We start from the raw sequence: 14,959 nt of genomic DNA on the forward strand, positions 1-14,959 counted from the left end.
TATCAGGGAAACAAAGAAGCATGACACTTCCTCGAATAGGATAAGTGTATAGATACATTTGTCTATGAATGGGTGTGCCAACTGGTGGTGGCTATGTCTGTTTGAACTTTGATGCTGGAAGACAAAACCTATGATATCATAAGGAAAGTACTTCTCCTGTCCTATTCGGTGTCCTGTGTGAATTTAAGTGTGCTCTCTCTAATTCTCTCTTTCTTTCTCTCTCACAGAGGACCTGAGCCCTAGGACCATCTGACATGATGACTCCTTGCTGTCCCCAGTCCACCTGGCTGTGCTGCTGCTCCAGTTTCAACTGTTCTGCCTTATTATTATTCAACCATGCTGGTCATTTATGAACATTTGAACATCTTGGCCATGTTCTGTTATAATCTCCACCCGGCACAGCCAGAAGAGGACTGGCCACCCCACATAGCCTGGTTCCTCTCTATCTTTCCTCCTAGGTTTTGGCCTTTCTAGGGAGTTTTTCCTAGCCACCGTGCTTCTACACCTGCATTGCTTGCTGTTTGGGGTTTTAGGCTGGGTTTCTGTACAGCACTTTTTTAATTTTTTTTATTTTACCTTTATTTAACCAGGCAAGTCAGTTAAGAACAAATTTTTATTTTCAATGATGGCCTGGGAACAGTGGGTTAACTGCCTGTTCAGGGGCAGAACGACAGATTTGTACCTTGTCAGCTCTGGGGTTTGAACTCACAACCTTCCGGTTACTAGTCCAACGCTCTAACCACTAGGCTACCCTGCTACCCAGGGAGATATCAGCTGATGTACGAAGGGCTATGTAAATACATTTGATTTGATTTGAAAGGGCCTTGTAGACATACATTGAAAGTCTGTAAATAGTATTGCAGTTGCACTATTCTGGTCATCTCCATGTAAAAGGACCAACATGTGAAGTTTGTAGGAGCATATCACATTTTATGTCAAATGAAAGTCTATGTTTTTGGGACATGAAGGCATAGATTTTTCAATCATTTTCAATTCTAAACATGTGGCATAAGTAAAGTTTTGATTTGTGGATAAACAGATGGAAAGGGTGTCTTAGAAAACACCTCCCAGAAAAAGTCTTAAAAGGTTTCAGAAATACATCAAAACCCAATAATGTTGATGTAAAGACCCCTGCAAACTAATATCAACACTTATATTTAGTTTTGGAGAAATTATTTACCTTGTGTAAGTTTAAGAAATATTGCCTAGTGTCTTGTCATTATGTTACCAAAAACCCACATATCTAATAAGATATTTTCTAATTTCTCTCCCTTATGAGGGAGGATAATGAAATTTCACAGAAATAACAAGTAAAGGTAGTCCTAGCAATTAGTTATAGTGTTTCTACTGATAAAAATGTTGTTAAAGAATTATTAAGTGATTAGAATGCATCACTCTGTTACCAAATTGGTAACAGAGTGATTGAAAAATCTGCAACATAATGACTGCAATTGAATTCATCACAATGGAAAAATCATAGTAGTCACAAACCACAGTTGCAGTACAGCACAGTACAGTAGAGCACAGTAGAGTAGAGTACATTGTAATGGACTGGACTCTACTGTACTTTTCTTTACTGTACTGTACTGTGCTCTACTGTACTGAACTATACTTTACTCTATTTGTATTTTCTTTACTGTACTGTACTGAATTCTACTCTACTCTACTGTACTGTGCTGTACTGTGCTATACGATGTCCAAACTTGTGAAACATAGACGTCTATGATTGGTACAGATTTGGTCCGGTCTGGACCAAAAATAGCCCGTGTGTAGAATAATACCAAAACATGCAAAGGAAGATATTCAATTTTTCTACCTTTGTGCACCTATTCAGGATGTATCACCATGATTAAGCACCCATGATGTGATTTCTGTTAGCATCATTCATCTACCGGGTGTTGATCCATTACCGGGTGTTGATCCACCAAAATATACTAAACAAAAATATAAACGTAACAGGTAGTGTTGGTCCCATGTTTCATGAGTTCAAATAAAAGATCCCAGAAATGTTCCATACATACAAGAATTGTATTTCTCTCAAATGTTGTGCACAAATGTGTTTACATCCATGCTAGTGAGCATTTCTCCGTTGCCAAGATAATTCATTCACCTGACAGATGCGGCATATCAAGAAGCTGATTAAACAGCTTGATCATTACACAGGTGCACCTTGTGCTGGGGACAATAAATGTGTAGTTTTGTCACACAACATAATGCCACAAATGTCTCAAGATGAGGGAGCATGCAAAAAGATGCATGCTGACTGCAGGAATGTACACCAGAGCTGTTGCTAGAGAATTGCATGTTAATTTCTCTATCATAAGCCACCTATAAGGTTGTTTTAGAGAATTTGATAGAATGTCCAACCGGCCTCACAACCGCAGAACACATGCCAGTCCAGGACTTCCACATCTGGCTTCTTCACCTGCGGGATTGTCTGAGAGCAGCCACCCGGACAGCTGAAGAAATTGTGGGTTTGAAAACCAAAGAATTTCTGCACAAACTGTCAGAAACCGTCTCAGGGAAGTTCATCTGCGTGTGTGTCGTCCTCACCAGGCTGTTGACCTGACTGCAGTTCGGCATCATATCCAACTTCAGTGGGCAAATGCTCACCTTTGGTAGCCACTGGCATGCTGGAGAAGTGTGCTCTTCACGGATGAATCCCGGTTTCAACTGTACCGGGCAGATGGCAGACAGCGTGTATGGCGTTGTGTGGGCGAGTGGTTTGCTGAACAGAGTGTCCCATGGTGGCGGTGGGGTTATTGTATGGGCAGGCATACGCTACTGGGCAACAAACACAATTGCATTTTATCATGGCAATTTTAATGCAAAGAGATATCATGACGAGATCTTGAGGCCCTTTGACGTGCCATTCATCCGTCGCCATCACCTCATGTTACCGCCATGATAATGCACATGATAATACACTGCCCCATGTCGCAAGGATCTGCACACAATTCCTGGATACTGAAAATGTCCCAGTTCTTCCATGGCCTGCATACTCACCAGACATGTCACCCATTGAGCATCTTTGACATGCTTTGGATCGACATGTATGACAGCGTGTTCCAGTTCCTGCCAATATCGAACAACTTCACAGAGCCATTGAAGAAGAGTGGGACAACATTCCACAGGCCAAAATCAACAGCCTGATTAATTCCATGCGAAGGAAATGTGTCGCGCTGCATGAGGCAAATGGTGGTCACACCAGATATTGACTGGTTTTCTGATCCACGCCACCACGTTTTTTTTAAAGGTATCTGTGATGACAGATACATATATTTGTATTCCTAGTCATTTTAATTCCATAGATTAGAGCAGCGTTTCCCAACGCTGGTCCTCCAGTACCCCCAACAGCACACAGTTTCGTTGTAGCCTGTCATTCTGTTACCAAACTTTGCATCTGCACTGTTCATCTAGTAAATGTGTTTTAGTAACATTTTCAGTGGCAATTGTTAAAAGTAGACTTCTGTGTATAGGGGTACGGTTTGTTAAAGGCTCAGTACAGTCAAAAACTCGATTTTCTGTGTTTTGATATATATTTCCACACTATGAGTTTGGCCTATTACTGTGAAATTATGAAAATGATAATACCCTTTCAGTGTAAGAGCTGTTTGAAAAGACTGTCTGTACTTTCAGCCTGTTTTGGTGGGATTGAGTTTTGGCCTGCCTGGTAACATCACTAGGCTGTAAATGTGTTAATATTAAACCAATAAGAAAGAGAGTTCCAAACCTCTCTGCCAATGACAGATAGTTTTCATTTTCCCCTCCCCACTCAGACAACTCCCAGACAGTCCTAGCAAAATTCTTGCTTGAGCTGTTTTTTGTTTTCTTTTTGACCATTTTGAATGAAAAGAATCACAGTGGCTAAGTTTCCATCCAATGTGCGACAGATTTTCATGCAAATTATCTGTCACGTTCTGACCATAGTTCTTGTGTGTTTTACTTGTTTTAGTGTTGGTCAGGACGTGAGCTGGGTGGCATTCTGTTGTGTGTCTAGTTTGTCTGTTTCTGTGTTTGGGCCTGATATGGTTCTCAATCAGAGGCAGGTGTTAGTCATTGTCTCTGATTGGGAACCATATTTAGGTAGCCTGTTTTGTGTTTGGTTTTGTGGGTGATTATTTTCGTGTCTGTGTTTGTTTCACCACACAGGACTGTTTCGGGTTTCCACATGTATTGTTTTGTATATTTGTAGTGTTTCTCGGTATTCGTCTTGATTAAAGATGTTTAACCTCAACCACGCTGTGTTTTGTTCCGCCTCTCCTTCCCAGGAAGAAATCTGTTACATTATCAAAAATCTGTATAAAACAATATGCCCAGTTTCCACCAGAGATGTGTTTCCATCAAACAGACGTTTTGTGGATGTAAGGCTGTGCGCGATGACGTAGTGCACATGTGGTTTAACCAACACCTCACAGGTACAGTGCGTGTAGGATACCTACATTATGAGATTATTATGGATAAGAGCGTTAGTATTTGTATTTGTCAAATGGCAGCCAAGCATCGATCATTATGAAACCAGAATAAGACACTCATTAATTTATTGGAAAGGAGCATCAAGCTCATCACCTTGCACATTAATCACCCTGTGAAGTTCATAACTTATTTCATCTGTAGTTTAATAAACTGCATGCTTTCCCAAGTCGTAGTGGGAGGACAACACACCATATCACTTGACTCCAAGTTTACTTCGATATGATGGTTCTTATATCAATACTTGCCCATACATTTCCACCGCCATTTTTCAGATAATTAATTTTACCCACACAAAAAGATCTCACCATGTCAAACGAACAAATTGTTTTGTCGGCATTTCTAAAATTGTACCGGCATTTTATGTATCCATCAGCCCGGTTGTGACTTTCTTTCATGCGTTAGGTAACTCATCCGCATGAAATGGTTGGATGGAAACGTGGTTAGTAAGGTACTTAATTGTTATGCAGAAATGATTAGATGTTGAGGTAGAAATGGCTGCATTGGTCCTTTAAACATTTTAAAGTGAAAGAGAGACTCTCAGCGTCACTCTGTTAAAATGGAATCGACCCTTCGCTCAAATAACTAGGTTATGATGCAATGAATTATCATTGCAATATTCCAGATGCAGCACAACTCTCTAGCGGCATATTACTGTAATAACGTCTCAGACAAACCATCACACAGACATGTCAGCTGCTTCTCTCTAGTGTTAGACCTGACTAACAAAGTCCTGGAGCTTCCAGAGCAGTGCATAAACAAATGTGACCTTTCTCTCCCCAGAGGCGGGGGCGGATGAGCCAAGTTAATCCGGGAGAACGGGAATCCCCAGAGGAACGCATTCTTCCAGATATTAAAGTTAGATTTAATTCTGAGAATGAACAAAGAAAAACAAGATACCGTTGTCTTGTAACGCATCTAAACATCTACGACAGGCAAATCAAACGTGGCGACAGCGAGGTAGCTTAATGGAGGATGACAGGTCAGAAGGGTTGCAATTAAATTGTCACAGAGCAAGGTTAGCTTGAACTACCATATTTACACAAAAACGAGCATATCTAACCACACAATCACAATCTGATTCTAAAGGGGAAACAAACACAATTATTTATCCTGTCCATTTCAACATGCCTATGGAAATAATACTCTGGGAAAATGTCATACAGCAGAGCCAGAATCATCCAAATCAGACATGCCATCAGTCAGAGCTCTGTCGGGGGTTGACGGAGGTCACATTCTAACTGGAGTCTCCCTCTCTGAGCCTAATGGTCTTTGCCAGGGCTCACTCCAGGATCCCCTGCTCCATTCTACCCCCCCCCCCATCCTACCCTGCCTCTCTGAGGGGCACAGCCAGCAGACAAGCACCACTCACTCTGTTCCTGGGTATGGGAGGGGGTGTTTGTGTAGGAAACCATGTCTTTGGAAGGATGTGTACACCTTAAATGGGTAAAATAACTTGCTTATGTTTCTGTCTCTGCCCATTTAGAAGTGTGTGAATGTTATTTTTTTTTAACTACAATGATTTGGGAATCACTCAAGTATTTAATCACAAAAGAGGCTATCCTCATTAAAGATATTAAAAAGTATTCAGTCCTAACTTACCTTATCTGAGCCTGTTATTAAAACAGTCGGTAGATCTCGAGAATGGAAACTCCCACAATGCTCAAGATCACACCCAATATCTGTTGGTTGTAATGCGTTGCTCCTCCCACGATCTTCTGGTTCAGAGGCTTTACTACCAGCACTGTCTCCTGGGTTTGATGGCTGACTTCTCCCACAGTCTCCAGGCGGCAATGCTTGGCCACTCCCACAGTCGCAGGCCTCTGACTGACAGTAGTCACGGCAACTGGGATCCTCCGATCTGAGACTGATCAAACACATCAACACACTGTCCTTTATCCATAATCAACAGTTAAATCTCTCAAAAATCATATCAAACACAATTGTAACCCACTGCTTCCTGCTCTGTGAAATACCACCACCTCCTCATTCTAAACCCGGAGAGGTGGGCCTTTCCTAACACACTTTATGCAATCTTCTGACAGTTCCCGCTTCCTCTTAAGAACATACTGAGTGCCCTTATATATTATTGGGGCGCTGGTGTGTGACCATGTAAACATTGGCATCTCTGCACAGTCTCACCTTAGCCTAGCTCTTCAGTGTGGGGGATGTTAATCTAAACACATGCAATATCCTCTTCCTGTAAAAGAGAGAGAATATAAACACTAACCCTGCTACATTCTCCTCAGTGCGAGCGGCAGCGTGACTGACACAGGCAGACTGAGGGGGTGTTTCCGGTGGGACGGTAAGAGGAGGTGCACACTCGTCCTGGAGGAAGACTTGTGATGGGGACACTGGGGGCGTTTGTGTCTCTGACACTGGGATGAAACCTACGAGAGGGAGGAACCAACACAGACAGTGAGGTCCCAGTCACACTAACAACATGTTGTAGGCAGAGTAGCAGACGTGTGAAAACAAAACACATAAAACCAGCAGATGGACAGGAGATAGGAGCAGAAATTACATGCAAATGAATGGTAGCACTATATGATCTGCCAAAAGGAAGTGGAAGAAATGGGAGGTGCACATGAGCATTTGATGACAGTGAATCTATTACCTAAAACTGCAGGTGCAGGACCATCACTGCTGGTACTGTTGTGCTTTTGGTCTGGGACAAAGTCAGTACATTGGACTTGGCTTGGTTTGTTGACCTCAGTGCAGGGTGGCTCTGAATCATCACAGCTCTGACAGAGAGAAAACAACATCTTCCATTAATCCATTCATGAACTATGATGTGTCATCCACACTCATCATCTCCTAGTCCCTACCTATGTTGAGTGTTTCATGGGGGGCTGTTAGCCGTATCAGACCTAGCCTATTTAGACATTTAAAATACATTTGAAAAGCGAGAGAGAACAAATCAATGGATTTTTCTGACATGCCGGCAATGAGAGATTCAGTGTAATGTGTTCAGTATTCACTAAGCAGAAGGGAAAAACAATAAGCTGTAGAACAGAACACATTCACCCTCTTATCTTTGCTCATAAGTAATCCAGAGTGCACATTTCATTGAGGAATGGCTTCCTGAGTCCAGACACCGTACAGTAACAGTGTATGCTGGTAAATGTCATGACCAACATGGCTGACGTGGCTAGAGGATGCTGGGAATGTGAGGCTAATAGACCTATCCCTCACAAGGGAGGAAGTCGACTGTTTAGTGTTCTCCTATGTACAAGAGGGATATTTTGACCAGGCCTCAGTAAGATGAAAGTACTTATGTTCTTATTGTCTAATTGTTTTTATAGAATTAAAAAGCACATTGTCCACACCCAGGAACAGCAAATGTGAGCTAGAACAAAACCTTGAAAATGTATTTTCAGTTTGAAATACTTATAACATAACTGGAGTTGATTGGCCCCTTTGTAAGGACATGGCCTTTTATTTTCCATAATCACATTGAGCCAATGAGCCAGGAGAACCGTGTGCCATTCTCTGATAAGAAAAACAAGACCCAACACTGACTAAATTAAATCACTGTCCTGTTATGGCCTTCACAAAATACAATGTCTAGATAGGCCAACGTTCTACAACTGGAGCTGTGTTGAACCACTCCTAGACAACACAAAATGCACCCGGATCTCCTGTCTAACATACTACAATAAACAGGCAAATGATTTGTCATACAAGTTAATAACAAGCTGTTATAAATCTCTAGTGCATTGTCAAACATCAGAGAATGCTGCTATTTCCATTGGTGTGAGGGTTTAGTGAGTTCAGGTTCAGGGTTTAGTGAGTTCAGGTCTCCTCCTTATCAAGCCTGCGTATTTACTCCTACACACTTCTATATCTGCACATGATGAAGGAGATGACGTAGACAGAACACTTTCAAACATAGTTAATAAATGATGTTCATAAATAAACACAATCTAAAGAACAGTCACACAGTGACAAATGAAGGCTGTCCAGAACGACTGCTGTACTGTGGCTGTGCAACATTGCAAGGGTTTTGACACACTGTAAATGTTTACACTAAATATTATTAAGTAACTGGTTCCACAGCTTTTTTTTGTTGGTTTATTCAACTTTTCGGTCAAAGCGTTACCTGAACTTAAAAAAATGTGTTGGCCCAAACTTAGCTGCAACATTAGAAAACGTAGGCAAAAATTCAGTAAACTTAAAACAATATTTGCTTAAATTGTCTCATATGTTCAAGTATAAATTATTATTTCCTAGGAATACCTAGGATAGGGTAAGTAAGGGTAAGTAAACCTTCTCACCCCCCTTCTCCCCCAACAAGATTTAGATGCAAGTGGCTGTTCCACTGGTTGTCATAGGTGTTTGCACCAATTTGTAAGTCGCTCTGGATAAGAGCGTCTGCTAAATGACTTAAATGTAATGTAAATGTAATTTGGGTGGTGTAGCAGGAAGATCGGAATGCCTTGAACCAAGAGGTTGTGAGTTCAACTTCCAGGTGAGGACATGTTGAACAACAATTACCGTATAAATGAACATACACACTGCAATCATGTGTGTCAACGTGTGTCAAATATGTATGTTGAAAACACTGTACTGTATGTTAACAGCACTCTGTGTTTAACTAGTTCTATAGACTTTTTTTTAAGGTAAGATGCCCAAATAATAATTTTGAGTTGAATGAGCATATGGGAAAGTTAAGCACACATAATTTCCAGTTGATCAAGTTGATCAAAGTTTTCTCAAGTTAGAGCTTGGTTTGGACCAAGTTTGGACCAACTATTTTTTTGTTGTCGTTCAAGTAACACTTGGACCGAAAAGTTGAGTAAACCAAACATATTGTGGACCCAGTAACTTAATAGCAATTTATTGAAATAACTAGATTTGTGGGTGTTGTTTAATTATTATTTTTTTTACAGTGCAACACTGCAATTTAGAAGCAATGTCCTGGGCTGAGATAGTTTCTGGGAGTCCACAGTGAGAGTCAATTTCAAAGCAAACAGAGTCAAGGGGGCCAAGCTGAGCTGCAGGAGTCTAAACAGAGAGACAATGAGATGAATATTGCAGTGTAATTGAATCACTCTGATTATTTCCTGCCGGGCCCGGGAGTACATCCACGCCTGCAAGGATCTGTCCACTGGACACACAGGGCCTCTCAGCCTCTCTCTCCCCTGACCAGAGCTATTTTTGGGAACCTCCAGCCTGTCCCCTTTAGCAGGCAGGTCCCTGAGGGCCACAGAGTTACCTCACGGCAAGGCAGAGGGCTGGCCTCGCTGCTCCCTCATGATAAAGTGAGCTGAGCAGAGCGTTCGCCCCGACCCCCTTCTCCCCTGTTACGTAAGCCCTCTCTGCCTGTTGCCAGATTTGTTTAAAATTTGGTTGTGTAAAGCACAGGGAGTACAGAACCGGCAGAGGAAGTGGTGGTTACACAGCCACCATCCCAGATAACAGGATATGGAGGGAGTGTGAGAAAGATGAGAGATGGACGGGAAAAGATAGAGGGGGAGTCAAGTGAGCTTGTTCAAAATACCAATGCCATTTAGGCGATCATGGCTATATACAGTATCGCAATAAAACAAAAAAAATCATTAGCATCTGCTGGTCATGCATAGAATCCCAGTATGTGCAACTTCCAACCAAGTCTTGTAATTATTGTTCTCCCTTAGCAAACTATTGCTATCTTCCCAATAAGTGACAGCCTATAGACCCTCAGCAGAGATATGCATATTCCAACAAAGTCATAATAACCCAAAAGTGATGATGAACAGTGTAAATGTTTACATGGCTGTCAACTCGATGCACATAGCCAACGATACTAATGATAACGTGCATATCATGCAGCTGCAGACTCTCTAATCTGTAAACAAATAAAACCGTGCGTACAATACATCATGTCTACCTGTCCACAGAGCAGAGAATAGATCAATAGCTGTACCTGTAACCTCCTGTGAGAGATACCACCTTCACTGCTTAGCTCCACATAAACTCCACATAAAACACCCGACAGAACATTCCCTCAGTCAAACTGTAATTCCCAGATTTTTTCACAGAAAACCTAGCTATCCCTGGCTGTCTCTTTTCCTTTCCCCGTCTTTTTTTCCCAGCACCAGCCTCTCTTTCACTCCTGGGAGCTTTGACCATTTAAGGAGAAGGCTCTGTGTGCCTCTCTGGGCTGCTGCTGCTGTGTATGTGTACAGCTTTTCTCTAAGGCTGCCGCTCCACTCCACTCAGCCCTGACTGATCACATCTCCTGAATTACACTCCAACTCTGAGCTCCAACTCTGAGCTCGTACTCTGCCTGTGAGCGCCAAGTTGCTATTTTTTCCTCTCTGTGATCATTCTGTGGGGGCAGAGGTCTGACCAGGGACGGGTAGAGTTTGGACGTGTGTGTGTTTGATCAGAACACCTTATAACTCAAACTAACATTCCTCCATCCCCCACCAGATTGGAGTCTAGGACACAGTTTAGGGTGTAAACAATGTTCCAAGCAGTCACATAAACTCAAGAAATGAAGGGTGGGTGGGTGGCTCCTACTGAGCACCTAAAATAAAACACACAGACATACACGCACATACCTACTCATGTACACATCTGCATCCTCTGTTTTCTAGATACAGAGGCACACAGACTAAAAAAGCTCTCATGATAAGCTTCTCAAATGTTATGGATTATCTGAGGTTATACACTTTTTTACAGGTCATTAATAGACCATAAGACCATAAGAGACAGTATGAGAAACAGGGGATACGACACATCACATAAAGTAAATGGAAGGTGGAACCAGTAACAGCAGACACATTATGAAACCTGGTTCCATTTTTAATCAGATCACAACAAAGAGAAAAGGCCTTCTGTTAGTGTGTGATTATTCAATGATCCAATAATGACACAGCTAGCCTGTATCTCACTGTTCTGGGAGCAGCGGTACAGTTTGCTCTAATATGGGCTGACATGCCTCTGCTACAGTGTGAGGATAATTGTTTATCTCAGGTTTGGGTGTTTGAAGCCCAGAAAAGGATTAGAGAGGAAAGGAGAAAGGGCTGTAGAAAACATTCTAGATATTCCTCTCGTATTTTACTCAATTAGATCAAAAAGCAAAGTTCCATTCAGAGGCACAGGCTGTCAGCACATGTGGGATCATGCTACTGAACAGATACAGAGAACAAAGAGCCTAGTCATCCAGGTTATAAGACAAACATAGTAATGATTCAGGCAGTGAACTGTCACTACAACAGGAAATACATGACATCAGAATTGTAGGCAAAGTGGGAAGACGTGTAGTAAAATATGAACTTGCAAACAATATTTCTTCTTTGTTACGTTAGCCTATACAACACCAAAAGTACCAACAAAAAAATTATATACATATATCTTACCTTGCTGCCACTGTTGCTGCCTCCTCCAGTTCGTGAATAAATGGCACCTGTTTGAACCAAACCAGAGAAAGTGAGAAGGGCTCAATTTGCATCTTACTGGTACTGTACTGTATGTCATGTAAATTAATGCCACTAAATTGAGGAGTATTCCTCTGAGGATGACGCACCGATTGAGCTGTCTGTCTAATTGGTGGACCGGACAGTATTTCAGAAAATCCTCTACCTCACCCCCTACCTCCATTTCTAGGGGCAACAATAACCTGGCAACCAGTTTCATGGGACGCTTGATCCTCTGGTTGAAGCACTTGGCCCACGGCAGGCCTATTGTGTCATATCCTTTTGAACCTCTCCTGAAAGACAGTGTCGTTCCGTCATTGCGAACAAACAGAAATCTAAATGACACCAATGCTACATGCTACTTGAAGCATCCTTATCACTGGAAACGTCCTCATGGCTTTCAGATCTAATTACAGGGGGAAATAGAATGATCACAAGGATCTATAATTCATTCATACTGGGGTCAGTGGCAGGTTGAGAAAAGAAACCACATCACAGCTATCCAACTCCAACAGTGGACAGACAGGAAAACATCCGTTTGCACTTCACGTTGGCAAAACATCTTGGAAGCACTTCATTCTTGTCTAGTATTTATTTTACAACGTCGTCACCGAGAGCTCTCAGGCTCAGAAAAGCATAAATGGTCATAAGAGCCCTTTTGCTTCTGACTATAGTAGAATTGTCACATTTGCTCCTGCCACTGCTGATTTCAGTAAAACAATTTCAATATCTTGTTATATGTGTATGTGAATTGAGTCAATAGTGACATACACCTGCTTCACAAGTCTTTGCTCGAGTCCTATAGGTATTGCTCATGTAAAAATACATAAACATCTGTACAAGTGATATTGTACATAATGATAGGGCCTACAGTACAGTATGTACAATATTGCTTTAGTTTACCGTACTACTAAATACACATGTTTTGGCACAAAATGTTCAGTATGAACAAAACATACTTGAATTCTAGTTAATATCTTCTAATAAACACAAGCCCATATTAAACTGCCCTGGTTGGTATGAAACCAATGTGCAGGGGATATAAAATTGCTTTTAGGGTTTTATGGGTAAATCGGAGTAGAGGGACTTAGCAGAATGTTGATAACAAGGTAAACAGACGAGGACTACTATCCTACAAGCTTATTTCAGGAGATGTTACAATAGGTGTGTTGGAATACTGGCCTTTTACTAACACCTTAACAGGCCTACATTTGCAAAGTATATTCAAAATATCCTGTTTGCGATAGGGGGCAGTATTTTCACGTCCAGATGAAAAGCGTGCCCAAAGTAAACTGCCTGCTACTCAGGCCCAGAAGATAGGATATGCATATAATTGCTAGATTTGGATAGAAAACACTAACGTTTCTAAAACTGTTAAAATCATGTCTGTGAGTAAAACAGAACTGATTTGACAGGCATAACCCCGAGGACAAACCATCCAGGAAATGTTTTTTGTTGCGTTCACTGTGTTTTCAATTAGTTTTCTATGGGAATCTAGATTGGGGCGGCAGGGTAGCTTAGTGGTTAGAGCGTTGGACTAGTAACCAAAAGGTTGCAAGTTCGAATCCCCGAGCTCACAAGGTCGTTCTGCCCCTGAACAGGCAGTTAACCCACTGTTCCTAGGCCGTCATTGAAAATAAGAATTTGTTCTTAACTGACTTGCTTAGTAAAATAAAGGTAAAATACATTTTTTTTATAAATAACATTTCTGTGGCACTTGGTTGCAGTTCCGATTGCTTCCACTAAATGTCAACAGTCTTTAGAAATTGGTTGATGTTTTTCTTTAGAGAAATGAAGAAGTACGGCTATTCAGTACGAGGGTCCAGCCTAGTCTACTCTTGTTTGGGGCGCGCGACCTGAAGCTCGCTCCACTTTCATTTTAGCCGCAATTTTAGCCGCAAAAGCCGACAGTGTATTCCGTCTTAAATGTAATTGTTTATTTACATTTTAAAATACCTAAAGTTGGATAAGGAAAGTTGTTTGAAATGTTTGGACCAAGATTACAGGTAACTTATTAGATAAATGGTTGTCATGTTGAGCGAGTTGGAACCGGTGTTTTTCTGAATCAAACGCACCAAATTAATGGACATTTTGGGGATATAACGATGGAATTAATCGAACAAAAGGACCATTTGTGATGTTTATGGGACATATTGGAGTGCCAACAGAAGAAGATCTTCAAAGGTAAGGTATGAATTATATCTTTATTTCTGAGTTTTGTGTCGCACCTGGCGGGTTTGTTTGATGGGGTGCTGTCCTCAGATAATAGCATGGTTTGCTTTTGCTGTAAAGCCTTTTTGAAATCTGATGGTGGCTGGATTAACAATAAATTAAGCTGTATTTTGGTGTATTGCACTTGTGATTGTATGAAAGTTAAATATTTTCAAAATCTATTTTGAATTTCACTCTCTGCAATTTCACCGGATGTTGTCGAAACGTAGCCGTAAAAGGATATCTTCATTTCCATGCGGGGAGGGCTGGAGGTTAATCCTGTTTTACTGGATGGATTGCATTTGATTTTGAATACCAAGCTAGAGCCGGTGCTGGCATCCAGAGCTCCTTTTAGTTCCTTCTAAAGTGAAAGTCGCCAGGAGTCACATCAATGGGGTTAGATGACTAACAGCCCACATTCAGAGGTATTACATTAGCCAGGTGCTGGCTTTCAGTCCACATATCACATATCCCACCTGCATTGCCTGCAGTACCTACATGCAGTATGTGCCATATTTTATGGGTTTGTGAGAATGCCTGCCAGGTGAGAATGCGTAAGGTAAGTGTCATAATGTTATTTGAGCATCAGAGGATGCTTCTGGCATATTGCTGTTCTCATGGCAGATGCTTCATTTGTTAAGCAAATAGAAGACTTCTCATCACCACAAATAGCCTGGCAGAACAGGTGCAAGGGTCAGGTGATAAACTACACTGTACTGTAGAACTAATGTAGGGATCTGATCGCCAACACACTACAAACACTGACCAGTAGGCCTGTCCATAACAAACAACTTCCACTGATCTACAGCATTCTCAAGATTTTCTAAACTCATCAACTTGACCAAACAATAAACAATGAGACTGTGACT

The 14,959-nt window shown here is 41.5% G+C and overlaps 1 protein-coding gene across 1 annotated transcript in view; it reads right to left on the reverse strand.

Annotated features, from left to right (window-relative positions):
• Window positions 1-14,959, reverse strand: part of LOC118359125 (uncharacterized) — a 34,961-nt gene that overhangs the window by 12,195 nt on the left and 7,807 nt on the right. The window contains exons 19-22 of the mRNA XM_052481273.1: window positions 11,823-11,869; window positions 7,091-7,217; window positions 6,704-6,863; window positions 6,076-6,340 (exon numbers count right to left, since the gene is read on the reverse strand). Of these exons, the coding sequence (XP_052337233.1) occupies window positions 6,076-6,340; window positions 6,704-6,863; window positions 7,091-7,217; window positions 11,823-11,869 (599 nt within the window). The remainder of the gene's footprint in view (window positions 1-6,075; window positions 6,341-6,703; window positions 6,864-7,090; window positions 7,218-11,822; window positions 11,870-14,959) is intronic.

Source organism: Oncorhynchus keta, chromosome 2, assembly GCF_023373465.1.
Source record: "Oncorhynchus keta strain PuntledgeMale-10-30-2019 chromosome 2, Oket_V2, whole genome shotgun sequence".
NCBI lineage: Eukaryota > Metazoa > Chordata > Actinopteri > Salmoniformes > Salmonidae > Oncorhynchus > Oncorhynchus keta.